The 25624-nt window shown below is 46.2% G+C and overlaps 2 protein-coding genes across 14 annotated transcripts; one reads left to right on the top strand and one right to left on the bottom strand.

The window, feature by feature from the left end:
• Positions 1 to 99: 99 nt before the first annotated feature.
• Positions 100 to 20715, bottom strand: LOC131131082 (harmonin-like). 12 transcript variants are annotated; one of them, XM_058075433.1, is made up of 20 exons: positions 20562 to 20714; positions 18963 to 19030; positions 17853 to 17996; positions 17633 to 17771; positions 15901 to 16009; positions 15804 to 15828; positions 15674 to 15731; positions 15411 to 15599; positions 15268 to 15327; positions 14639 to 14695; positions 13728 to 13870; positions 11151 to 11216; positions 10459 to 10607; positions 10242 to 10285; positions 4627 to 4668; positions 3914 to 3967; positions 3745 to 3844; positions 3501 to 3610; positions 2978 to 3033; positions 122 to 314 (listed from the first exon to the last, which is right to left on the bottom strand). In XM_058075433.1, the coding sequence occupies exons 1-20, from the start codon at positions 20595 to 20597 to the stop codon at positions 302 to 304; spliced, it is 1662 nt and encodes a 553-aa protein (XP_057931416.1). In that variant the 5' UTR covers positions 20598 to 20714; the 3' UTR covers positions 122 to 301. The 12 variants fall into 12 exon arrangements, 10 of the variants coding, with proteins under 10 accessions (XP_057931418.1, XP_057931423.1, XP_057931421.1 ...); XM_058075437.1 differs by lacking the exon at positions 11151 to 11216 and having other exon boundaries at positions 20562 to 20715; XR_009130151.1 differs by lacking the exons at positions 122 to 314; positions 2978 to 3033; positions 3501 to 3610; ... (1 more) ...; positions 3914 to 3967; positions 4627 to 4668 and adding exons at positions 6073 to 6158; positions 8825 to 9232 and having other exon boundaries at positions 20562 to 20715.
• Positions 20716 to 21162: 447 nt separating this feature from the next.
• ccdc77 (coiled-coil domain containing 77) lies at positions 21163 to 25597 on the top strand. 2 transcript variants are annotated; one of them, XM_058075445.1, is made up of 12 exons: positions 21163 to 21255; positions 21670 to 21716; positions 21793 to 21979; positions 22057 to 22199; positions 22283 to 22379; positions 22461 to 22548; positions 22639 to 22730; positions 22808 to 22956; positions 23503 to 23827; positions 23944 to 24069; positions 25090 to 25242; positions 25320 to 25597. In XM_058075445.1, exons 2-12 carry the CDS (start codon positions 21676 to 21678, stop codon positions 25464 to 25466), a joined length of 1548 nt encoding a protein of 515 aa, XP_057931428.1. In that variant the 5' UTR covers positions 21163 to 21255; positions 21670 to 21675; the 3' UTR covers positions 25467 to 25597. The 2 variants fall into 2 exon arrangements, with proteins under 2 accessions (XP_057931428.1, XP_057931427.1); XM_058075444.1 differs by lacking the exon at positions 21163 to 21255 and adding an exon at positions 21290 to 21475.
• The last annotated feature ends 27 nt before the right edge of the window (positions 25598 to 25624 follow it).

A 25624-nucleotide genomic window follows, 5' to 3' on the forward strand; every position in this document is an offset into this window, starting at 1 on the left:
GTACTTCCACTATTACTGCTTGACATGCAGCATGAAGGAAACCAGCGTCAATCGTGTTTCCTCATTAGGGAATAAGGGATAAGGGAATACTGTAGAAAATGAGGTATTGGCGAGAGCATGATTCAGACAAAGAAATCAATATATTGACAGGATTTGCAATGCAACGCCTTGGAGGCGGATTCCATGCAGCTACAGGAAAAGCATCAGGCTGGGGTGGCGGGAGAAATGGGATCCTCCCGGGGGGAATCCTGGAGAAGTAAAAGCTCCCTCTTCTTTGCCTGACTGGCCGTCTTTGCCGTGACTAGAAGAACGTTCTGTTGGAGAAGACAAAACACACGATTACTGACACGGAACGGAGTGTAAGCTCGGGATGGCCCAACGCCATAGGTCATGTGACATACTAGATCGTATGACATAGGACATACTAGGTCGTATGACATAGGACATACCAGATCGTATGACATACTAGGTCGTATGACATAGGACATACTAGGTCGTATGACATAGGACATACTAGGTCGTATGACATACTAGGTCGTATGACATAGGACATACTAGGTCGTATGACATAGGACATACTAGGTCGTATGACATAGGACATACTAAGTCGTATGACATATTAGGTCGTATGACATAGGACATACTAGGTCGTATGACATACTAGGTCGTATGACATACTAGGTCGTATGACATACTAGGTCGTATGACATACTAGGTCGTATGACATACTAGGTCGTAGGACATAGGACATACTAGGTCGTAGGACATACTAGGTCGTATGACATAGGACATACTAGGTCGTATGACATAGGACATACTAGGTCGTAGGACATACTAGGTCGTAGGACATACTAGGTCGTAGGACATACTAGGTCGTAGGACATACTAGGTCGTAGGACATACTAGGTCGTAGGACATAGGACATACTAGGTCGTATGACATAGGACATACTAGGTCGTATGACATAGGACATACTAGGTCGTATGACATAGGACATACTAGGTCGTATGACATAGGACATACTAGGTCGTATGACATAGGACATACTAGGTCGTATGACATAGGACATACTAGGTCGTATGACATAGGACATACCAGGCCGTATGACATAGGACATACTAGGCCGTATGACATAGGACATACTAGGTCGTATGACATAGGACATACTAGGTCGTATGACATAGTCTTTAATCCCAAGTGTCAAGTAAAGACGTGCAAGTCCAAGTCATGAGAGACTTGAGGTGGGAGGTCATAGGCTTGAAATTGGAGTCCTTGCAAGTCCTGAGCCACGAGTGTTTACCACCTAAGATACCATGACCCCCCCATGATAAAACATTAATATGAACATAGCAATGATACTGCAGCATGTTTTCTTGCTTTTAGTCGTAGGTTTTGTCCACGCGTAGGCGAGTGTCTCAGGAATAAACGCTATTTTTACACGATTTGAACGTTTTCAAAACCTCCGCCCAAAGTGTGGATTTGGAGAAACAAATCGGTGATGTGTTGGGGTATGGATGCAAATGACCGGAGTTCATGGATGAGAGGCCAAGTCCAAACGTCATGAGACACCCGCCTACGTCTGGGCAGGGCTTCCCTTTGGGCCTCGAGTTCAAGCCGCATGACTCCACCCCAAATCTCTGCTGTTTGTCACAGGTTTTTATTGGGATCCAAAGAGCCAAAAACCAAATGGGGCATGGGGAAGAAATGTCCATCGGCCATCGCTGGTCAGCATGCAGACAACACATCCACGTGCAGGCACTTGCACAAAACACTTTTCATAAGAGTGTGTTCTCCTGCAGCCCCCCCCCCCCCCCCCCCACCGGGATGCAGGGGTGTCCAAGCTTTTTACACAGAAAAGGTTAGCTGTTCCATTTCTGTTGGGGTTTTTCCACTATTTCAACTTTATTCTTGGCATTATTCTAGTATTTATTCTAGTAAATATGACTTGATTTCCAAAATCCATCCATCCTTCTTCTATGCCGCTTATCCTCACCAGGGTGGGAGCGTGCTGGAACCTATCCCAGCTGTCCACCCTGGACTGGTGGCCAGCCAATCCCAGGGCACATATAGACAAACAACCATTCACACTCACATTCATACCTATGGACAATTTGGAGTGGCTAATGAAGCTAACATGTTTTTGGAATGGGGGGGGGCAAGCGGAGTACTCGGAGAAAAGCCATGCATGCACCAGGAGAACATGCAAACTCCTGAGGGGGGATTCTAACTCAGGTCTTCCCATCTCCTGACTGTGTGGCAAACATGCTAACCATGTGGCCACCGTGCAGCTGATTATATGTATGTATATATGGCCCCAATATGGCCCCCAGGCCGCACTTTGGACACCCTTGCCCTCCGGTGTCATTGAGAGGGAACTGAAGGCTGACTTTAAGAGGATGAGTGGGGTCGCTTGGACACGGGATGCAGACGTCACAGCAAACATCCACTCTGCCGTGCAGACCAGGAAGTTTGAACGGGATCAGTTACCGGGTGGAGCGTTAGGGCGGAGTCAGGTAGCCGTGCCTGTACAGCGTTGCACTGCCTTCAAACACCTTTCTGTTCCCGGTGGGACTGACTGACGCCGACTTTGGGCTGCACGCACACGCACACGCACACACAGTCATATTGTACTCCGTGATCACATACATGTTATGAGCCAAGGCACCGTCACTTAAACATGACAAATAAGCAACTTCACACAACATCCACAACTCCACATGACATCTTTGGTATTTGTTGTCAATCAATCACACGGCTGTTGTTGAGTTAGATGTGACGATAAGAATGCTACGTTTGGGAAAAACTCCCTGCATTCTCTCCGACAACGTTCTCCAGGGATCCCACAGACAACAATATGGCGACTGATTGGGATGACAGCATTTCCAAAATGAAGTCACTTCATCCCGGATTTTTGGTTGAAATGTGCACCATTTCCTCACTTGAACATTTGGGATGAGCTTCCAACGGGAATACTTACACTTCATCTTCATATTCCTTTGGGGGCGACACTGCAATCACAACATCAATCCAGTCCTGAAGGAGAGGACAAAATACCGTTTGTCAGAAATACACGTTTGCAGCAGTCACGTGGAGATCTCACCAGTTGTGAGGTTTTCTTGACATTACCCAATTCCTTGACGTTCTTACATAACTATGATGTTGGACTGCCTAAAATAGAACCTCTTCTGATCTGTTTTTGTTGTTATCGCCAATTCTACTGCAGCTACACAGGAGCTTGGATGTTTGGACGGTTAAGCCTTTCTAAATAATTAGGAAAGGTCGGCGGGCCAGATTAAAAGGCCGAAGGGGCCAGATGTGGCCTCAGGTTTGATTTCTCTCCATTTATGTTGACAAAAGCAGTGGACCATGGAAGTGGACATCGGCTTAAGCAGGCACCTTTTGGTAAGAAGAACTTAGAGCGGTTGTCAACGTGAATGGCAAATGGCCATGAAAACATTTGTACATGGCAAAAAGATTATTTTTGAGAGGAAACAACTTACCCCCCCACTGTTCCAGGCTCGGGCCAGAGAGTTTTGTCCTTCGCTGAGTGGAGCGTCTATCAAGATCTTCCCATTGACAGCCAGAAGTTCATCCCCGGGGACGATGCCCCCTGCAAGCACGCAGGACACAAGCGGTGATGCACAGGCACCCATTAAATACAAGACCACACTGGAGGGGTCTGGACACCCCCGGTATATTCTACACATGTAGTGGCATGTAGCGTGTAGCGTGTTGTGTGCTGACCGTGCTTGTCTGCCGCTCCTCCCTCATACACGGACGACACCACTAACTTCCCCAAAGGCGAGTCCGCGCCCCCCTCCAAAGCCAAGTCCAGCTGTCCCACCTCAAGAGCGGGAAAGAAGCGTCAGTGCCGGTCCCCCATTTGCATCTCCTGAAAAAAGCCAGTGAGTACCTTTCTGATCCGGAGCAGTCTCACGTCCCGTCCTGCTATCTGGTCCGACGAGAACTTAGATCACAGAGAGGGAGCAAACCAGGAGAGAGACCATAACGGGAATAATGAGCTGATATCGGAGCGTTGCTTTCTCATCAGGCACGGATAAACAACAACAATCACGGATAAACAACAACAATCACGGAAAACAACAACAATCATGGATAAACAACAACAATCACGGATAAACAACGAAGACTGGAGCTGCTTGTGGTCCACGTTACTCTAACATCTCATCCAGCCACCTTCTTCTGCTTATCCAAGGTCACAGGAGCAGAAGCCTCGGCAGGGAAGTTCACATTTCCCTGCCGGCTATGTGGTCCAGCCCCTCCCGTTGGATCCACTTAGGTACTTATACTCCTGTACTTGGGGGCAGGATCTCCTCCCCGGCCGACAGGGTGTGAAGCACCCAAATCAGGCAGTCCGGTACCCCATTTTCCCGGGGTACTGCCCACAGGTTCCTCAAGGAACACTGTCGAGTCCCTTCTCCGTGTCCACAAAACACTTGTAGGCCGGTTGGGTAAACCCCTGGCAAGACTGGCAAGGACCCTGCTGAGACTGCAGAGCTGGTCCACAATCTCACAACCAGCCAGCAGAAGCTCAGTTACCACAGCATGTTCTACCATGAGTATTTAGGCTATTCATATTTCTTCTGTAAAGAAGACATACAATACCATTGAGTGGGGATCGAAGTCTTCCAAGTATTTCTGAAAGCCCTGGAAGAAAATCAATAGAGTTAATTTCACCAACAACATCACTAAAGAAGGACCAACAGGAAGCAAAGCAAAACAAAGCATTTCCTTTTCCTGTGACAACCAGCGTGGGAACGTCTCAGCCATTCTGATCGCCAACAAAGACGCTTTAAAGATTGTTTTTCTTTTACAAAATACAAACAAGACACAAGAAGAACACCAGAGCTCTGTCGCTCTTGGGTCGTGGGGGTGCTGGAGCCTATCCCAGCTGTCTTTGGGTGAGAGGTGGTCAGCCAATCACAGGGCACATATAGACCAACAACCCCCCCCCCCACATTCATACCTATGGACAATTTGGAGTGGCTAATTAACCTAGCATGTTTTTGGAATGTGGGAGGGAAGAGGAGTACCCGGAGAAAAGCCAGGCATGCACGGGAAGAACATGCAAATCCACACAGAGATGGCCGAGGGGGGCGCCTATATTCACCTTTTAAATAATATTATTACATTTGATAAGGAACATCTCAGTCCATCTCAGCCCCCAGACCTAAATATGATTGACAGTCTGTGGTGGGAAACCATCAAACCTGACTCAACTGGAGATGTTCTGGAAAGAGGAATGGTCCAAAATACCTTAGACCAGAATCCAGACCCTCATGGGAAGCTATAGGAAGCATTTATTTCTGCTAAAGGAGGATCTACTAAATATTGATTTAGTCATTTTTCAGTTGGGGGGCCCAAATGTATGCCCCCGCCTACTGTAGTTGGCCTTGTCATCTATAGGATATATGTACCTATATTTACCCAGTTGTTTCCAAAGGTACATTACCACTTTTTCACACCAGTGTATTTCTATTAGTGTTCATTTAGCCATTTTTTGACTAATAATAGGCTATATATAGGCTACTATATATTCAACCTCAAAGAGCCTGATTTAGTAACCGTGAAAAACGTAAAGCTGCAAACTGTGGCGAGGGAGGACCGTATCATCATGCCTGCTGTGGACATGCAGAGGGTGGACCGCTGCCTTGGAGACTGATTGGACCCACTTGCAATCATCAGTGAGTGGCACATGATTACCTCTGAGGTGCACCCCCACAGGACACGTTACCTCCATAACACAGCAACACAAAGCCGCAGAGAAGAAAAGACACGCTAGGAAGGAAAGACGGCAAACTGCGGTGTAGACGCAGTCCATCACATCCCAGGGATGCCATCCTTACTGATGGGTTCAGGCCAAACCAGTTTATGGCGGTTCACACGGGGGGTAAACGTGCCTCGAGGGTTAAGAAGTAGTTCCAGCCGTGGATCCGTGCACAGACCATCAGTAACTCTTAAAGCCATGAAGGTAGCAAGGCCACGGGGAATTACAGAACCTCAAAGCCCGTATCCAAGAAGAAAGGCCAGTAGAGCAAAGGTGGAATGAAAAGAGGCAGGACTGGGATTACTTGTGGTTTGGTGTTGGATCTGAAAGACGAGTTGAACGGCACCATCCGCTTCAACATTTCTGGAGGCTGAAACACAAGATGGTATTGGAAGCTAAATGGAAGACATGTTTCATGGCTGCACTCCAGGCACACCAACATCCTAGAAGTCAATGACAAGATTCCAGGTAACCATGACGACTGGCAAATTAGGTTCATCTTGAGAAGAAAACAGAGCCTTGACATGACCCCCCCCCCACCCCCCGTTGATTACGATGTTGAAGCTGATGGCCGATGATGTCCAGAGTAGGCACCAGCTAGCCGCTAGCTCATCACCACTTTTCAGTTAGCTCTCCAAAGATCTTGTTCATTATTAGAACTCCTATACCCCAAAAAGCAAGAAAGTGGGGTATGTTCGTAGTTAGGAAGCACTTTGGGAGTGTGGCCAATTACAGCGCCGTGGGCGTGTCTGGAGGCGGACCGTGGGTGGAATAAATGAAAACAGTGGGAAGCACAAATCCAAGGAAATACAGCTGAATAGGTGCAGATTCCGGAAGCTCTAGAAAGTTTTCTGTGCTGGTTATTGTGTGTAGCTGCTCTATAGGAGCCCACAAAAAAACAGCTTAAATAGAAGCTACTGGATACCACATAGGAATAGGTTTGTCTCCCAACTCTGATATCCACAAACGTATTTTCCATAAAGCAGCTGCCGTGTTGCAAGACTTCAATTAAGCAACCGTTTGGCGGATCACGTTTACGGGGAATCACATGACGAGTGTCATTGCATACCAGGCCGTCAGAGCGGACAGCGGCTCTGTGTGGATCCGGCCGGTGGGTCTGCGACTGGGGCAGCATGACGGGCTTGGACATGACAGGAGCTGTCGGACGGCGCTGGTTGGGCGGACTGGGCGCTAGTTGCTATCGGGATGTTGGCGTATTTAAATCGGGGTTGGCCTTCAAACACCTTGATGGGCGCGGGAACTCACCAAGGAAGGAGTGGACATGCGACTGGCGTGGGATGTATTTCTCATCACCTGAACCACAAGAGAATACAATGAGAGCAGAAACATCTTTGCAGCCACACTCCATGTTCTTCAGGGTGCCAGACTTTTCATCTATTTTTCCTCCATCAGCAAAAGAAATCTGATGATTAGCACAGTTAGCATAGTTAGCTATGAAAGTTGACCCTAGCATCCCTGGCTGTTTGATAGGACTGTACATGATCACATATCCATACATCATTAGCGTTCCACGGTGGAAGGAATGTGCTTCCCAAGTATGGGAGGATCCATGGTATCATCCCAGTCTGCATCCCGCTCCATGCATCATGACAACGAGGCCGCTACCAATCAAGAGCAGTCACTCCATGTTCACATGCGTTCCCCGAGGCCAAAGAGGACTCCATACCCCCACCAAGACAATATTATGTCACCATGACCTAACATCTCTACACGGACGTAAAATATGCACTGCAATTGTTTGAAGGTTTGAAGCCCAACACAGCACGCATCCACAAACATGAGCACCTCTGACCTTGGGACTGGGAGGGTAGGACATCTCACTGGCGTTGGAGGAGTAGATGCCCCCCCTCGGCAGGTAGCCACCTGCCTCCCACTCGCTCCTGCCTCCGGGCGGACTGGCGGGGTGAGGGAGGTGAGGATGCTGGCGGGAACCACCGAAGGCGGAAACTCTCTCTTCCGACTGTTGCGGGAGTGGGGGCGGCGGGGGTGGCGGAGGAGGGGGAGGAGGAGGGGGCGGCGGTCTTGGGGTGGGTTGAGGGAATGATGGGGGACGGGTAGACTGAGATGGAGGCGGGGCTTGGGCAGGGTGAAGCCTGCGCCCCGTCCTGCCCGAGGTAGGTTTGTCAAGGTGGGGTGGGGGCGGCGCGTGATGCTGGGGAGATAGTTTTGAAGAAGATGGAGAATAGTTGGGAACGGTGGGGTTTAGTTTGGGTGACGGCGGAGGGAGGGGCAAGGGCGGGGGAGGCTGGCTCATCAGCGGCTGGGTGGGGGCCAGCCTCTTGAGCGGCCCCTTCAGGCTTTGATCAACCTCATCCAGATTGATGTCATCCAGGTCGGTGGTGGCCAGGTGAAGACCTCCGGGGAAACGCTTCACCTTGGGCTCCGAAGTCGGGGACAGTGGAGGCGAAAGCTTCACAATGAAAGAAAGACAATGAGTACGTTGGGACCTGGTCTCCGGTGGCCCTCTTAAGTCAACAGGGGGGGGCGTGGCCATCGGGCCTTTTCCCCCTGCAACTACTCCTACTAGCACCTACTAGCACCCAGATAATGGAGCCCATTTAGTGTTTTTAAATGCACTTTTGTCAGATATAAAGGGCCAAACACATGCAGACAAGCTCATGGCAAGGGGGGGTCTCAGGGGTACCTCTGGCGACTCATTCTCCACGCAAGAGATTTGTTCCAACCGCGTCTGACACAGACGCTCCACCCAGTGTTGAACCTTCTCCGACTCCTCCAGGTCTTCCCTTTCTGTCTCGGAAACCTGGTGCACACACGTTGTCATTGAGCACAGCAAAAGGTCCATGGGTTGTACACGCACGGTACACGCACGGTACACGCACGGTACACGCACGGTACACGCACACGTAGCGATGCTAGTCACAATATTCTAATTAGACTATTAGCCAATTAGTATGCTAATAGGCTAAGGAAGAACAGATACATGAGCAGTAGGACACATTCAGGCTGAAAGATGCTTCCATGCTAAAGCACCCCATGAAAAGCCACGTGTGGTACCTCCTGAACCAGCCTGTTGATCTTCAGCTGCTTCTCCCGTTCGTACATCTCTTCTTTCTCCTTGGCCAGTTTCAGCTCGAACTCCATCTCCTTTTTGTTTTTTCTCTGCTCCTGCAGCGTGTCGGTGTTGGACACCTTCTTCTTTTTCTTCTTCTTCTCTCCTTTCTGGGGCGGCAATACTTTGTCAATACAAGACATGGAGTGTCCGTCACTGCAAACTCCACAGCAAACCATGCGAGGCCACAACGCCCAACCAGGAACCCAACTCATCTTCACGGTCAAAATGGATCATCTGACTGGAAACTCTTGGTTGGGTTTCTCTGGCATCACCGCAACGGATGCGGGCAAGCAACAGTACCTTGCGGAACGATGGAAGCTTCCCCTCGTATCGGTAAAACCAGCCAAACGCTGAGGAGATAAAGCAATAACGTTATTGGCCATGAAGATCAGACTGATTGATCCCTCACAGTTCAGTCCTCTTCACCAGATGAACAACCTTGGACTGTTTAGCATCACACAAGAAGAAATAGCCCACCAGCTCACACAAGCAGAGTTGTTATGAACCATGCCATGTATGATGTCACTTCCTGTCCCAGGAAATGCCATCAAGGATCAGATAGCCAGATATGGAGTGGAGGCGTACACGCGGACTACGGTTGCTGGATGGCGAACCTGGCTGTGTTTGTGGAACGTTGGTTCCAGACCTGGGGTGTCCAGACTGCGGCCCGTGGGCCATTTGTTGATTGTATTAGTCCGCGGCACGTTCTACATTTATAGTTTAACAGGAAAACTACAACTTTTGAAATCAGCAATCATTTTACAAGAATGAAGTCAATGTAATTTTAAGGCGCTAAATTAGGAGAAAACATAACAATTTTAGTAGCATAGAGTTGAAATACTAATTATTTTATGAGCAACAAATGAAGTTGTAATTTGTGATCAAGAGGAGCTTGCATGTTCTCGCCGTGCGTGGCTTTTCTCGAGGTACTCCCCAGCTGGGATAGGCTCCAGCACCCCCCCCCCCACCCTAGTGAGGATAAGCGGCATAGACGCTATAATCTTATGAGTCCAAAGTCCAAATAAAGTAAGGAAATAAAGTCATAATTCCAAGATTTACAAGAACGTTGAAGCAGGAATATTAAAACCTGCTGGAATATTACTAGAAAAAAGAGAAAATATTTCAACAAAAAAATCATATTTGAATGAGAAAATGATCATATTATGAGAAAGAATAATGTCATATTAACAGCAGAGAGTGAAAATATAAAAGGAAAAACATGTTATTTTTTAAGTCGAAATATTATGAGAGACAAAAACTTGAAAAAGTTGTAATATTATGGGAATAATATCCTGATATCAGGAATGACACGGTACACTTGGTTGTCATAGGAAACGTGGCGTTCGGATGCCGACTCACTTGTCCGTTCCCCTCCTCCTCCTCCTGTGAGCTGCCTTCATCACCTAACGGGGGGGTTGTCGGGGGGGTTGGTGAGCAGCAGCACAGCACACGGCAGTGACAGGAAGAAAGCATGCTCAGTTATGGATGCTGGAAGCGTGCATTCCCAAAGAGAATAAAGAAGTGGAAACGTAACGTTCATGCCAGAGAAGGGAATGCTGATCTGAAGGATTCTTACGGGAACTTTTGGCCTTGGGAGAGTGGGAGGTCTTCATGTCAGGCGGGGCAGGGGAGGGGCTCCTCTGAATCTGAGGACTCGGGGGCCGCTCTTTACCGCCGTAGTCTTCCTCCCACTCTCTGTGGTGCTTCCTCTCCACAGCCTCGATCCTAAAGAGCACAGCAAGGCAACGTCACTTGAAGCAGGGGTGCTCCAAGTGCTGCCCGGGGGCCACTCGTGGCTGCCGGGCGCGTTCTAAAAATACCATTCAACAAGAACAGTAAAACTAAATCATCAAGCGAGAAAAGGGGGGGGGTCCACATGGTGGATTGTTCATAGGATTGTCCGAATTGTCCATAGGTATGAATGTGGCTGGGAATGGTTGACTGTCTATATGTGCCCTGGGATTGGCTGGTTGGACACCCCCCCCCCCCCCGTGAGGATAGAAAATATCATAATATTGAGGAAAATAACATCACTTCAGTAGCATAAGTTTTGATATTAAAGACAAAAGTCATAATATTTTGTGGATTTCAAAAAATATATATAAAGTTTGATTTTGGAAAAATTTAGTTTGGGGAAAATGCTCTGCTATTATGGGAATAAACTCAAAATATGATGGGAATAAAGCCCTAATACTGCATCCTTTCATTTTTCACTCTGCGCCCCCCCCCCCCCCCCCCCCGGACACCCTGATTTAACAAAGCGCTTACCTCTCCATCTCCTTTTGGTAGCGCTGCTCTTCATCTGCAGTCTTCTGTGAGATGTCCATCTTTCTCCTGGTGATATATTTACAGTATTTCCATCTTTCTCCTGGTGATATATTTACAGTATTTCCATCTTTCTCCTGGTGATATATTTACAGTATTTCCATCTTTCTCCTGGTGATATATTTACAGTATTTCCATCTTTCTCCTGGTGACATATTTACAGTATTTCCATCTTTCTCCTGGTGATATATTTACAGTATTTCCATCTTTCTCCTGGTGATATATTTACAGTATTTCCATCTTTCTCCTGATATATTTACAGTATTTCCATCTTTCTCCTGGTGATATATTTACAGTATTTCCATCTTTTTCCTGGTGATATATTTACAGTATTTCCATCTTTCTCCTGATATATTTACAGTATTTCCATCTTTCTCCTGGTGATATATTTACAGTATTTCCATCTTTCTCCTGGTGATATATTTACAGTATTTCCATCTTTCTCCTGGTGATATATTTACAGTATTTCCATCTTTCTCCTGGTGATATATTTACAGTATTTCCATCTTTCTCTTGGTGATATATTTACAGTATTTCCATCTTTCTCCTGATATATTTACAGTATTTCCATCTTTCTCCTGGTGATATATTTACAGTATGTCCATCTTTCTCCTGGTGATATATTTACAGTATTTCCATCCTTCTCCTGGTGATATATTTACAGTATTTCCATCTTTCTCCTGATATATTTACAGTATTTCCATCTTTCTCCTGGTGATATATTTACAGTATTTCCATCTTTCTCCTGGTGATATATTTACAGTATTTCCATCTTTCTCCTGGTGATATATTTACAGTATTTCCATCTTTCTCCTGGTGATATATTTACAGTATTTCCATCTTTCTCCTGGTGATATATTTACAGTATTTCCATCTTTCTCCTGGTGACATATTTACAGTATTTCCATCTTTCTCCTGGTGACATATTTACAGTATTTCCATCTTTCTCCTGGTGATATATTTACAGTATTTCCATCTTTCTCCTGATATATTTACAGTATTTACATCTTTCTCCTGGTGATATATTTACAGTATTTCCATCTTTCTCCTGGTGATATATTTACAGTATTTCCATCTTTCTCCTGGTGATATATTTACAGTATTTCCATCTTTTTCCTGGTGATATATTTACAGTATTTCCATCTTTCTCCTGGTGATATATTTACAGTATTTCCATCTTTCTCCTGGTGATATATTTACAGTATTTCCATCTTTCTCCTGATATATTTACAGTATTTTCATCTTTCTCCTGGTGATATATTTACAGTATTTCCATCTTTCTCCTGGTGATATATTTACAGTATTTCCATCTTTATCCTGATATATTTACAGTATTTCCATCTTTCTTCTGGTGATATATTTACAGTATTTCCATCTTTCTCCTGGTGATATATTTACAGTATTTCCATCTTTCTCCTGGTGATATATTTACAGTATTTCCATCTTTCTCCTGATATATTTACAGTATTTCCATCTTTCTCCTGGTGATATATTTACAGTATTTCCATCTTTCTCCTGGTGATATATTTACAGTATTTCCATCTTTCTCCTGGTGATATATTTACAGTATTTACATCTTTCTCCTGGTGATATATTTACAGTATTTCCATCTTTCTCCTGGTGATATATTTACAGTATTTCCATCTTTCTCCTGGTGATATATTTACAGTATTTCCATCTTTTTCCTGGTGATATATTTACAGTATTTCCATCTTTCTCCTGGTGATATATTTACAGTATTTCCATCTTTCTCCTGGTGATATATTTACAGTATTTCCATCTTTCTCCTGATATATTTACAGTATTTTCATCTTTCTCCTGGTGATATATTTACAGTATTTCCATCTTTCTCCTGGTGATATATTTACAGTATTTCCATCTTTATCCTGATATATTTACAGTATTTCCATCTTTCTTCTGGTGATATATTTACAGTATTTCCATCTTTCTCCTGGTGATATATTTACAGTATTTCCATCTTTCTCCTGGTGATATATTTACAGTATTTCCATCTTTCTCCTGATATATTTACAGTATTTCCATCTTTCTCCTGGTGATATATTTACAGTATTTCCATCTTTCTCCTGGTGATATATTTACAGTATTTCCATCCTTCTCCTGGTGATATATTTACAGTATTTCCATCTTTCTCCTGGTGATATATTTACAGTATTTCCATCCTTCTCCTGGTGATATATTTACAGTATGTTCATGCGTATTTTTACAGCCACATTGTGACAGATTCATGTTACACCATGCCAGATGTTTCTGTACGTACGTGCAGTTAGTGCCTACCTGATTTTCAATCACATTGCAATATGCCAACGATACAGGAAGTCAAGCGACGTGGTGGACGTCCCTTCGGTGTACGAATATTGTGTAACCTTATTTATACAGCATCCATGTGTTGGATGGAACAATGGAACCAAGCTACGATGGACCAAACTGCACAGCGTTTGATCAAAATGGGGCAAATCGAGGAGAAGGTGTGCATGTGACAGAAGGGGAAAACACACTCACTGCCTCTCCTTCTCCTGTTGCTCTTTAAGGATCTTGTTGGTCTCCAGAGCCACCCTCTTCTGATGCATCAGCTCCTGCCTCTCCAGCTCCCTGCGAGCCTCCACTGCCAGGCGCTCCTCGTCCGTCATGAACAGCTCGCTGCCCTGTGACGCCAGCAACAGACAGACGAGGAGACGTGTCAGGATGCTGAGCTCCTGCACCCTGAAGGCACCACTTGACCTCCTGCATCACAGTAAGAGTCAAAGAACTACTGCAGATACCCGGGTGCATCCAGGCACGGACGCGTTAGCAAATAAGACGCTGCTCATCTTCTCCTTCCCATTCATCAGCTGTCCACAGCTGGAACGTAAACCTAATGAGATCCTTGATTGATGCTAAAGGATGGGGGCCTGACAAGGCTGAGATCTGTGATGTCGCCATAAAAACACAGCACGTTGATCACTCAGCACACGGATGAGGAGCATTTAGCATTTTCACAGGGGATGCAATTCCTCATTTCAGCTCCTGGGAAAAATTGTAGGAGCAGTGGAACATGGCTTTACATTTGGCACACATTCATACCTATGTGGAATGGGGGGGGGGTACCCACGCATGCACGGGGAGAACATGCAAACTCCACACAGAGATGGGCGAGGGGAGAATCCCACCAGGTCTTCCCATCTCCTGTGTGGCCTGCATCACTGGAATGTTTTTTTTCCATGTTTTGTCTCCTTCCCAGTTCTTCCTTTGGCATTTTCAAGCTCTACTTAGAACCCTTAAGATCCAACAGAGCAAAACCTACATTGTTGCCATTTTTCAACTGGTCTTAACATTTTGCCATCGAGTATGGAGGCCATGATTTCCATACGGTTCCATAAAAGAGCATCAGGACACATTGGAAGTCAGCGCTACGAGGAAAGTCGCTAACTCACAGCTCCGGTCAGGACAGTGATGGTCAGGCTCCTGCTGCTTTTCAGGACTCGCACGGCCTTGGGAAGAAGAACAACAGGCTCCAGTCCATTACATGTACAGACACGATGATATGGTGACACGCTAAACTGCACTTTTTTATTTTGCCCATCATCCACAGCATCCTTTGGTGAAACACGTCACGTCAAACGGGGGGCCTCCCAAGCAATGCAGACACGAGCGGCAGCTAGCGTTAGCATCCGTGGACAGGCGTCACTCGGCGTCTACACAGTCCATCTAGCCGTGTAGAAGCAAGACATGGAATTGGACTCCTACTTCCCAGGTAATTGTTCTCGTTTCCCCTTCAGTACAGACTGCTGTCCTATGGCAGTGTTTTGGATTGGTGGCGTCGTGTCATGCTAGCTGCTAGCTGCTAGCTGCTACAATAACAATGTGGCTGCAGCTGGGTGTATGTACAGGTCATTTACAGGAAGTGAGTTTTTTAGGGCTCTTCATTTGAAATAGGTGCTTTGTGTGTTGTTAGCGCCCACATGCTAGCTGTTTTTCTGTCTTTAGAAGGTGCAGGAAAGAGAAAGCGTGGCTTGAGGATGATGGGCAGCAGTTGCAGCCGGCAAATTGATTATTTTGGTACCTCTTTGTGGTCCACGTTGGTGAAGTCCACTCCGTTCACCTCCACAATCTGGTCTCCAACCTACATTTTAGGAGCAGGAGCAGACACTTGAGGGTGCGGCTCCGAGCAGGTGGGTGCGTACACGAGGGCGACAGAGCGCTCACCTGAAGGCCAACCTCGGCGGAAAGTGAGCCTGCTTTGACGTTACTGATGTAGATGCCAGGTTTCTGCGTGGGACCGCTGGAGATGCTGATGCCCATCCCCTTGGTGCCCACCAGGCTGAGAAAGACCTTCTTCTCCTTGATCTCCTTCCCTCCGATGGATGCCAAGCCAGCAACGCTGCTTTTCTTCTCCTGGGCCGTACAAAGAGCAAACACTCGGAATGACAGTCAAACATGCGTTCTTCATCACACCAACGCTGGCTCACCCCAGATTCCGACACAAACTGGTCCACAAAGTGCCACTTGAGGGGCTCATCGGAGGCGCTGGAGACGGGAGATGAGGATTATTTAACACGTCACTTTTATGAAGATATGAGTTATGTTATATGAGTTGACCTTTTCACAGGAATCATCCCCACGTCTGCAAAGAAAACACGATACCAATGACAGCTAGCCAAGACTCACAACCACATGGCAGTGGATTTTAACCTACGTCTGACTTTCAGCGATACGATTTTCTTTGTCTTGATGAGACTGATGACCTCCTCGTGGATGCAGGAGGAGATGGAGTATCCGTTGATCCGTACAATCTCGTCACCAACCTGGAATGTCCACACAGACACCGAATGAAACGGTACCAACAAACGGTACACGCTAATCCCTCCTTTATCACGGTTAATTGGTCCCAGACCAGATACGTGAATTTCCAGGAAGTAGGATTCCTTATTTATTCATGGAATGTTGTAGTCAGTAGAGCGTGGAAAACCTGTTTACAAAGTTTTAAATATGGGTCTTAACATTGTTAGAGCCCTAGAGACATGAAATAACAGCCCTATAGTCACAGTAGGAGTATAGGAGTAAATAAGCTATTTCAAATATAAATAAGACTTGTGTTTGTGTGTGTTGCAATAAATGTGCTCCGGATGTGTGGAGGACAGGAAGTGATAAATGTGAAAATTAAATTTGATTTTAGAGTGGATTATGGCTGCAACAGTATTATTATGATTATGATCGTTTTGGTGTTGTTATTGAGCATTGAACGCTGCAATAAAAGCCTGTTGTTGTGCGCTACCTCACAGTGCTTGGTGTCTCACCACACATTACATAACATTACTGCCCCCTAGTGACCACTGGAGAGTACCACATCACCTTATATTTGTATGTTAGTTCAGGTAGCCATTTTAGGCTGAAAAGGCTGCATTTAGACACAAATATGTACTAGTTGCATAATTAGTATGCAGTAGTACACCATACTATATTAGTATTATGTATATTATTGTATAATACACATACACATTAGTTTGACTAACAGTCTTGGCATTCAACTAATCCATTTCTGCTGTGATTGGCTGGCCACCAGTCCAGCGTGGACCCCGCCTCTCGCCCCAAGACAGCTGGGATAGGCTCCAGCATTCCTGCGACTCTCGTGAGGATAAGCGGGCCAGGAAATGGATGGATGGACGGCATTCATTTCTTATTTGGATAAATGTTCGGTTCTAATGTGGTGTCTACTGCCCTCTGGTGTACAAAGGTGGCAGTACTGGATGCTGATTACAGGTGTCTACTGCCCTCTGGTGTACAAAGGTGGCAGTACTGGATGCTGATTACAGGTGTCTACTGCCCTCCGGTGTACAAAGGTGGCAGTACTGGATGCTGATTACAGGTGTCTACTGCCCTCTAGTGTACAAAGGTGGCAGTACTGGATGCTGATTCCAGGTGTCTACTGCCCTCTAGTGTACAAAGGTGGCAGTACTGGATGCTGATTACAGATGTCTACTGCCCTCTGGTGTACAAAGGTGGCAGTACTGGATGCTGATTACAGGTGTCTACTGCCCTCTGGTGTACAAAGGTGGCAGTACTGGATGCTGATTACAGATGTCTACTGCCCTCTGGTGTACAAAGGTGGCAGTACTGGATGCTGATTACAGGTGTCTACTGCCCTCTAGTGTACAAAGGTGGCAGTACTGGATGCTGATTTCATGTGTTGGGCAAATTCTTCTAAAAAAGGTAATCGCTTAGAAGTTACTTTCCCCCAAAAGTAATTGTATCTGCTTTTTACAAACTAAAAATTCCATAGTCCACACTGCATACTGCATATGCGAATACTACTACTACTACTACTACTACACACATGTAGCGCCAAAGATTGGACATAGTGGATTTTAACATCACGGTAGAACGTGTCCTACCGTTTCCTTCCAAAGGGAAAAGGCCAACTAGCATACCTGGAGGCCAACATTCCCAGCCTGGCCATCTTTGACAATCTGTGATATGTAGAGACCACATCCAAACTCCAGGCCTCCTCGGACACTCAGGCCCAGGCCGTCACGATGTGTCCGATCTAGACGCACCTCCTTCAGCTTCCTGGACCGGACATACATAGCCGGGGGCAAGCAGTGAACAGGATGATTGGGTAAGGAAGGAAATGGGAGTCTTCCTACACACCTGGACCTCTTGGGGGTGAGCAGGTCATACTCCACCTGGTGTTTGAGCGGGATGAGAGGCCGGATGGCATCGAACAGGGGCAAACGCTTGGGCTCATTGATGACCAGCTTCAGGTCCCCGACGAGCACGGACAATTCCATGGACCTGAGAAACAACAGCAGGGTAACTCAGTGTGCACACAGTGCAGTAGCTCAGGGGTGTCCAAAGTGCGGGAAGGGGGCCATTTTGGTACGCCAGTCTGACAACAGAATTTCAGTGGCCTGGAAGAATGTCCTGCAATGGAAAACTAATTTTGGAGGACGTACACCCGCCCATAAGCTGGTGTCAGCGTTGTAACACGGGATACGTGATACGAAAGATCTGACGTTATGATCCAACGAATGCTTATTTCCAAGCGGTGCCCAACAACCAGCGTATGACGGCTAGCTAAACCAGCCATCCTCGTCATCTTCTACCTCGGACTTGAACAGCCTCATAATTCCTTCATCACACATTTTGTCAGTCTCTCTTTTTTTGGTTGTGGCTCTTGGTGATTCGGCCACTTCTATGGCGTCAATATAAAAAGTTGCTGAAATGAGCGATAGGAAAATGTATTTGTGCAGATCAGGACAAAAGCAAACATGAGAACGTTTAAAGCAGCCAAGCAAACGCGGCCGTGCAAAATCTTCCTCCTTAAATTATTGATGGCTGCCATTTTAGATCTGGTTGGAGGACGAGAAGATAAAAAGAGCCTTTGTTAAAACCTGGCCAGGCCTGTCAGGGCACGGTGGAAACTGATAAGCCCCAGGAACACGGCGCTCAGGACAAAGATGATTGAAACCAAGACCTGGCCTGCACATGGTTTGAGTATTACAAATGGTTCTGGTCATATTGTGAGCTTAATGAAAGGTGAAGATATCTGGAAAGGAGGAGAAGACGAGGGTGTTGGTAGTCAACCTGCTCCGGATGTTTTTTTCTATACGTTACATTTCAAAAGCAACAGAGTGTGACGGGTAGTCTGTTCAGGTCAAACCATCATCTCCACCCCCGTGAATTATCACCACCCAAGGAAAATCCAACCGTGGCGTTCCCCAGACCGGAGCACTCCCCCACAGCCACACCCGCACTCACTGGTGATACATGCGGAGGACGTCGTACAAGTAGTCCTTCTCTGCTTCATTTTCAATCAGCAACTCCACCTGCAGGACAAAACAGGACAAAACACACACTCAGATGCAAACGGTGCACAACGCCAGCCGTGGGACGGCAGGAGCGTACGAACCCGGTGACGGCTCAGCTGCCGCAGGATGGTCTTCAAGAAGCGCTTGGGCCACTCGCTAATGTAACACATCTTGTTTACGTTCTAGACCATCTCAATCCAAACTTTGACTCCACTCGCATATTTGTGCCGTCTTGGAAAGTTAGTCCGCACTTCAGGGCGCGAGGAGGCTGCTCGGACCCAAGCGGGGGCTGCTGGTCCCGTGGCTATGGAATAATGACAGCACGGCCCAGGAGGCTGACGCAGGAAGGTCAGGGTGTCATCTTACATCTCAGACACAAAGGTGAACGCTCGCCCTCGCAACCCATACTAGCCAAACCCAAAAGCCCGTTCACTGACTTGCACCGCTGCCGCCATCATGAACGGGTGTACACGTGTGCAACGTTGTCGCATATACGTGTTTATTGCATCATGTATTCCTGTATTCTTGCTGCACCACGCCTTCCTGACTACTCCTGTTGAAATTGTAAACTGTCCCTGAAACCCCTGTACTCGTTACACAACTGGGCTGGTGCCAACAATCAATTCAGTGAGATATTAGAAATAATATGAGGTGTAGATTAGCTTTAAAAACAGGGCACACCTACATGGAGATACATCAGATAATGATTCTCTGCCAAAAAGGTTCCGCCACAGGTAGATTGTAGTCCTGTGGGAACACCACAATGCAGCACTTACTGCTAAGGTTATGCTTCACCGCACTGACGTGGCATTTATGACCATACCATAAAGCCATCTCCCCGCTGCAGCCGGAAGGGCAGACTTTGGCACCATAAAGTGTAACATAATGGATGACCAGCTGGTCACAAACAGCTTTTGGGTAGTAGCTTATCTGTGGAGTGGGTTCCTGCTGCCGTCCTTTACGGCTTCTTCCCCATTGCAATGTAGGAACAGCCTGATTGCTGTGCCCCTCGTCCTGCTTTTAATTAAAGCCATAAATATTCCCATTTCTTCCGCCTCCGTGCCTCTGAATGCAGCATCTGCAGAATGTACAGTGAACGCACCACCATATCACGTTCCCTTCTTCTGTTAGCTGTTGTCAAAGATACCTTTTCAACAACTATTTGTATGTACATCTTTTCTGGCGGTGAACTTTACGAATACACTAGTTATCCAGTCTTTCACTGGTATAAAATGGTGATATATATAAATAAACGTATATAAACACAGGAAGGAAAAAGACGAGCGGTAGCATGAAAAACTCTTCTCACTGTTCCTAATCCCAATTGTAAAATAAGACCTGATGGATTTTAAATGACACTCTTCTCTCATCCTTTGAATGAATCTTCTCAACCCCCAAAAAGAAACCACAATAACGACTGGGACTCATTTATTTCATGCTAGGCCTGTGTTGGCCAAACACCTGCTTTTGTCAACTTGTAGAGGAAGACACGCTAGCCTTTAATAACTGAATAAAACGATAGATTATTTAAAGACGCTTCTTGACTTACCTTGTGGCGAAATTCTCGAGCAACTTTGCGCTCCATGGGAGGAAAATAGCAACAGCCAAGTTTTAGCCGACACGGTGACGTGAGATGCCCGAGTGAATGAAGTTTGCCACAAGTAAACCGAGGCAGGTCTGTAAAGATACCATCGGTATGGTCTCACTTCCGGCTAGGGCTTTCACAATAAAAACATTTAGGCGGTAAGTTTTGCATTTAATCATGAATGAGGCTAAATCAAATTGAATTAAATCCACCTTATTCTATGTCATTTCATTCAAGTTATTTTCACAACGTTTCCTTGAAAAAAAGCACAACAATTAGCTTTTATTTTATTTTTTAATTCTAAACTCCTTTCGGACCTCTGATGAAGGTGGGGCGCTTGACAGAATTACCCACAAGAGGTCAACCACTTATCAGTTAATATTTGTCACCACAGTGCAGATTGAATACATATATGGAAATATTATTGATTACACAAAGCTATGGTAATGTAATGAGAAGTGGTGGTATTATTATAATGGTGTAATTCATAATTCGGTACCGTTGTAAGTTTTGTTATTGTCACTTACTTGTGCTACCGCCAGATGGCAACATAGTCTATTATATCCTTTTTCACGCCGACGAAGAAGAATAGGAGGCGTAAACTTCCGTGTTTCAAACCGCTTCATCGCTCCCAACTGGAAGACAAAACAGCTGGCAGGTAAAAGTACGACTAATGTGTCGTTATGACTCTTAACTGCTAAAATGCCTTTGGTACATTGTCGTTTAATTCACCGCTTTTGCAGCGATCATGAACAAAGGATTTATTTATGTCTTAATCCGAATTGAAACGACTCATCAACGTGTCTATTTGTGTTCAGATATTTGAAAATGATAATTCTATAATATAAAATAACATGGCGCCCTCTCCTTGGCAACAGGTTTGGAACAATCCTTTGATTTGATGTAAATCCAACATACTGTATGAGTTATACATTAGCATTTTTATTACTTAAAATATGATATGAAAATATACATTTGCTTGTGAAATATACCGTGGTGCTGCTAAGATGTGCACTCATAGCTGAACGTGTAATAGAAAACCTGATTCTAGTGCTTCATTTGTGGATTTCAGGTTTGCATGGGGATGGGATCGCCCAAAAAACACGCAGTGCCACACAGGTACCATGACCAGTACTGAGACATGCAGTATTTGGGCGTATTTAACAAGACTGACAAGTCGTGTTTCAACCTGCAGAGCCGGTGTGCATACTCCTGGTAAGGAACCGGAGTCCATACTTCCCCCCATCAATGAGCGCTTGGCATACCTTCATCCCTCCGGGGAGCTGTTGGAGTTCTACAGGAGTAAGATCTCCAAGTTTGACGGAGAACACGAGCAGCTGCTGAAGATGCTGGAGAAGTACAAGAGCATCATTGAGAACCAGGTGAGGCGCCGCATGTCCTACTTTGGCCAGGTGATACCTCTACCAGGTGAACCTCCATCCTGACTATCTCACGGCAGCACAAGTTACAGAGTGAGGTGCGGCAGCGGGAAGGAGAGATCGCAGAGCTTCAGAACGCTTTGAGTGACATGCAGGTGTACCTGTACCAAGAAAGGGAGCAGTCCTTGCGGCTTCATGCGGAAAATGACCGACTGAAGATCAGGTACCGGAGCAGCTGGGGTCCAGCGTAGTGCTGTGATGTCATGGCGTCGTTCTACCAGTCTGCTTTCTGTTTACGATGCCAAGGGAGTTGGAGGACCGGAAGAAAATCCAACACCTTCTCACATTGGTGGGTCATGACGATGGCGAGGTCACGTATTTCTTCCGGGAGCCTCCCCACAAGGTAGGCTTCTTCAGCGGAGGTGAATCTGATGCTCTGCTTGCCGCCCACCGTGGAATCTAATTGCGTGAAACGTCGCCTCAGGTGAGCATCAAACAGAAGCAGCTGGAGCCAGAGGAGGAGAATCTGAATCTCAGGCCAACAAAGTTGAGGCCAGTCGTGACCAGTAAAGGTTTGAATCTGCATTTACTCATATCGCAGTCGTGGAACGTACTGTGTTGTCGTGGCGCCACCTTGATGCACACCTTCACACGTTTCTTAGCAACGACTATTAAGAGGGCAAAAACTGCCGATCCAGGAGCCGGCGATGCTTTGGAAAAATATAAGAATGACAACCATACATTGATACTCCAGGTAAGGGCGGCGTGTGATGGCGTTGCTATTTTTTTCGATCCCAACCAATTTGTTCCGCTTTGTGCTTCACTTCCCAGGTGGAGGCTCTGCAGGCTCAGCTGGAGGAACAAACCCGGCTAGCCAAAGAACAGGTGGAGTCGCTCCAGGAGGACCGACAGATTAAAAGCGAGGAGGTCCTGGCTGAAAGGCGGAGAGATGAGCAGCGCATCGCCGCCCTGACTGACAAGTGAGATGGCCGTTTATCGTGCACTAATCCCTCGTTTATCCTCGTTGGTGCCAGACACGACCGGAGTGGTAGTGAATGAATTTCTGGGAAGTAGGATTCCTTATTTCCAAATGGAATATTTTTGTAGTTATGGCGCAGAAAACCAGTTTCTCATCTTCTAAATGCCGTTTGAAAACATTATTAGAGCCCTTTAGACTGGAAATAACAACCCTACAGTCACCTTTACTTCCATAATACCAACTACAGTAGATGGAAAACATCCATTTAAGACTCGTGTTTGTGTGTGTGGACAGGAAGTGATGTGGAGGATTCACGGTAGAGTGAGCTGGAGTACGGCCACAGCAGTATCTGTATCTTATTGTTATTATTGTTATTATTGTTATTATTATTATTATTATTATTATTATTATTATTATTATTGTTGTGTTAAGGTGAGACCATTTAGTCCTTGCAAAGAAAGCCTGTTGTTCTGCTGCTTGATGTTCAAACGTCAAACATTCAAACCCGGATTTCTACACAAGGGTGTTCTTCTGTTTGCTCCCATAGGCTCCAGCAAACCCAGAACCTACTATATGAAAGCACCAAAGATTTCTTACAACTGAAATTTGACGCAAGGGCCCAGGAGAAGCGATGGCTGACGGAGAAGGACTCTCTCCTCGGGAGGCTGGACACGTGTCACGAGCGCCAAAGGAAGGCGGCGTACGCGGGTGCAGAAGGGGGGCGCCCCCAGCGGCCCAGCAGCAGCGCCCAGACTCAGGCTGACCTCAGTGGGGTCGGCTCCGGTCAGGCTGCTGCTTCTACTGGGACCTCCACTCGGGTCAGAGTGCAGCCCCAGTCGGACTTCAAGCAGAAACAAAAGGAGGACATCAAGGTACGTATGTACTACGTATGTACTTATGTACGTATGTATGTACTTATGTACGTATGTATGTACTTATGTACGTATGAAACACACATCAGGTGACTTCCAGTATTTGATGGTTTCAGGCGATGCATGCGGATGTAAAGCAAGCCCAACATATGGCGGAGATGTACAGGGAGCAGTGCGTTGCTCTGGAAACGGAACTGGCCCAAGCCAGGGAACAGGGGGACGTAGGCAGGGAAATATTTAAGGTACGCTCTCTCATATTCATATTCATATTCATATTGGCAGGGTTTCTCACAGGCGAATGGTCTAATTAGTACAACTGGCCCCGGGGAGCACTGGGGGTTCCATGTCCCACCCTGGGAGTGCTTATGGATGGGGGAGGAGCCCACGTTGAAAAAAAGGGCGACGCAATGGTCCCATTTTGGGGTTTGAATTTGGCAGCATCATGGTATTATTATATCATAAATCACTGTTTATGCTGGAATATGGCCTATTATTCTGCAAATGGAACAAATGTTCCCGTTATTTAGCATAATGAAGCATTGTCAAGCATAACATGGCTAAAGACCAGAATAATAAATATACTGGAACAGAACAATAAATCCAGTAACAGCTGCTACTGTTGTGGCCGTAGTCCAACTAATACATCCGAACCCCCCATGTCACTTCCTGTCCACACATCCTGAAGACCTTCTCGTGTGTGGGGGGGGCTCGAATAATGTTAAAGAAACTTAAAGGGGATCTGTTATGTTCATTTTTGACCCTTTGTATTGACTTGTGGACTCCCGTGGAGCAGCTACACCATGACACGCACAGGAAGCTTTCTAGAACTTCCAGAATCTATTTACTAGTGACATCCTGTACTCACCCGTACCTACTAGTACTCACCTGTACCTACTGGTACTCACCTGTACCTACTAGTACTCACCTGTACCTACTAGTATCCACCTGTACCTACCAGTACCTACTAGTACTCACCTGTACCTACTAGTATCCACCTGTACCTACCAGTACCTACTGGTACTCACCTGTACCTACTAGTATCCACCTGTACCTACTAGTACTCACCTGTACCTACTAGTATCCACCTGTACCTACCAGTACCTACTGGTACTCACCTGTACCTACTAGTATCCACCTGTACCTACTAGTACTCACCTGTACCTACTAGTATCCACCTGTACCTACCAGTACCTACTGGTACTCACCTGTACCTACTAGTATCCACCTGTACCTACTGGTACTGACCTGTTTGATGCACGCAGGAGCGTTCTGATAAAATGGCAAAGCGTCTCCAGCTGATGACTCAGCGTTACGAGGCACTGGAGAGGAGGCGGGCCCTGGAGGTGGAGGGTTTCAAGACGGACCTGAAGCAGCTCAGGCAAAAACTGAAAGATGTGGAAAAACAACTTCTTCAGGTAACGTTGTCCCAGCACATTCCTGGGAAATGGACGTACGAGCGTTTGTATTGACTTCTCTTGGCTCACATCTTCAGGTGACGCTTAGTGTTGGACCTAACCAGGACCTAGCTATCCTCCATGAGGTCCGGGAGAGCAATACCAGGACCAAGAAGGTCCAGAGTGAGCTGATGGCGTTGAAGGCCAAGATTTATGGACTGGAAAATGAATTGAGGTTTAGCTGAGGAATGGATGGATCTTTTTTTTTTTTAACTTTTTTTTCTGACTTTAACCCGGATGAAGTTTACACTGTACTTGTACTATGGTTTTTATTCATACAAACGGGATGCTTTTATACCAATAAATGTCTTTTTAAGTCCGGTTAAGTTCTTCCCCAATCCAA

This window comes from Doryrhamphus excisus, chromosome 6 (genome assembly GCF_030265055.1).
Source record: "Doryrhamphus excisus isolate RoL2022-K1 chromosome 6, RoL_Dexc_1.0, whole genome shotgun sequence".
In the NCBI taxonomy this organism is placed as follows: domain Eukaryota; kingdom Metazoa; phylum Chordata; class Actinopteri; order Syngnathiformes; family Syngnathidae; genus Doryrhamphus; species Doryrhamphus excisus.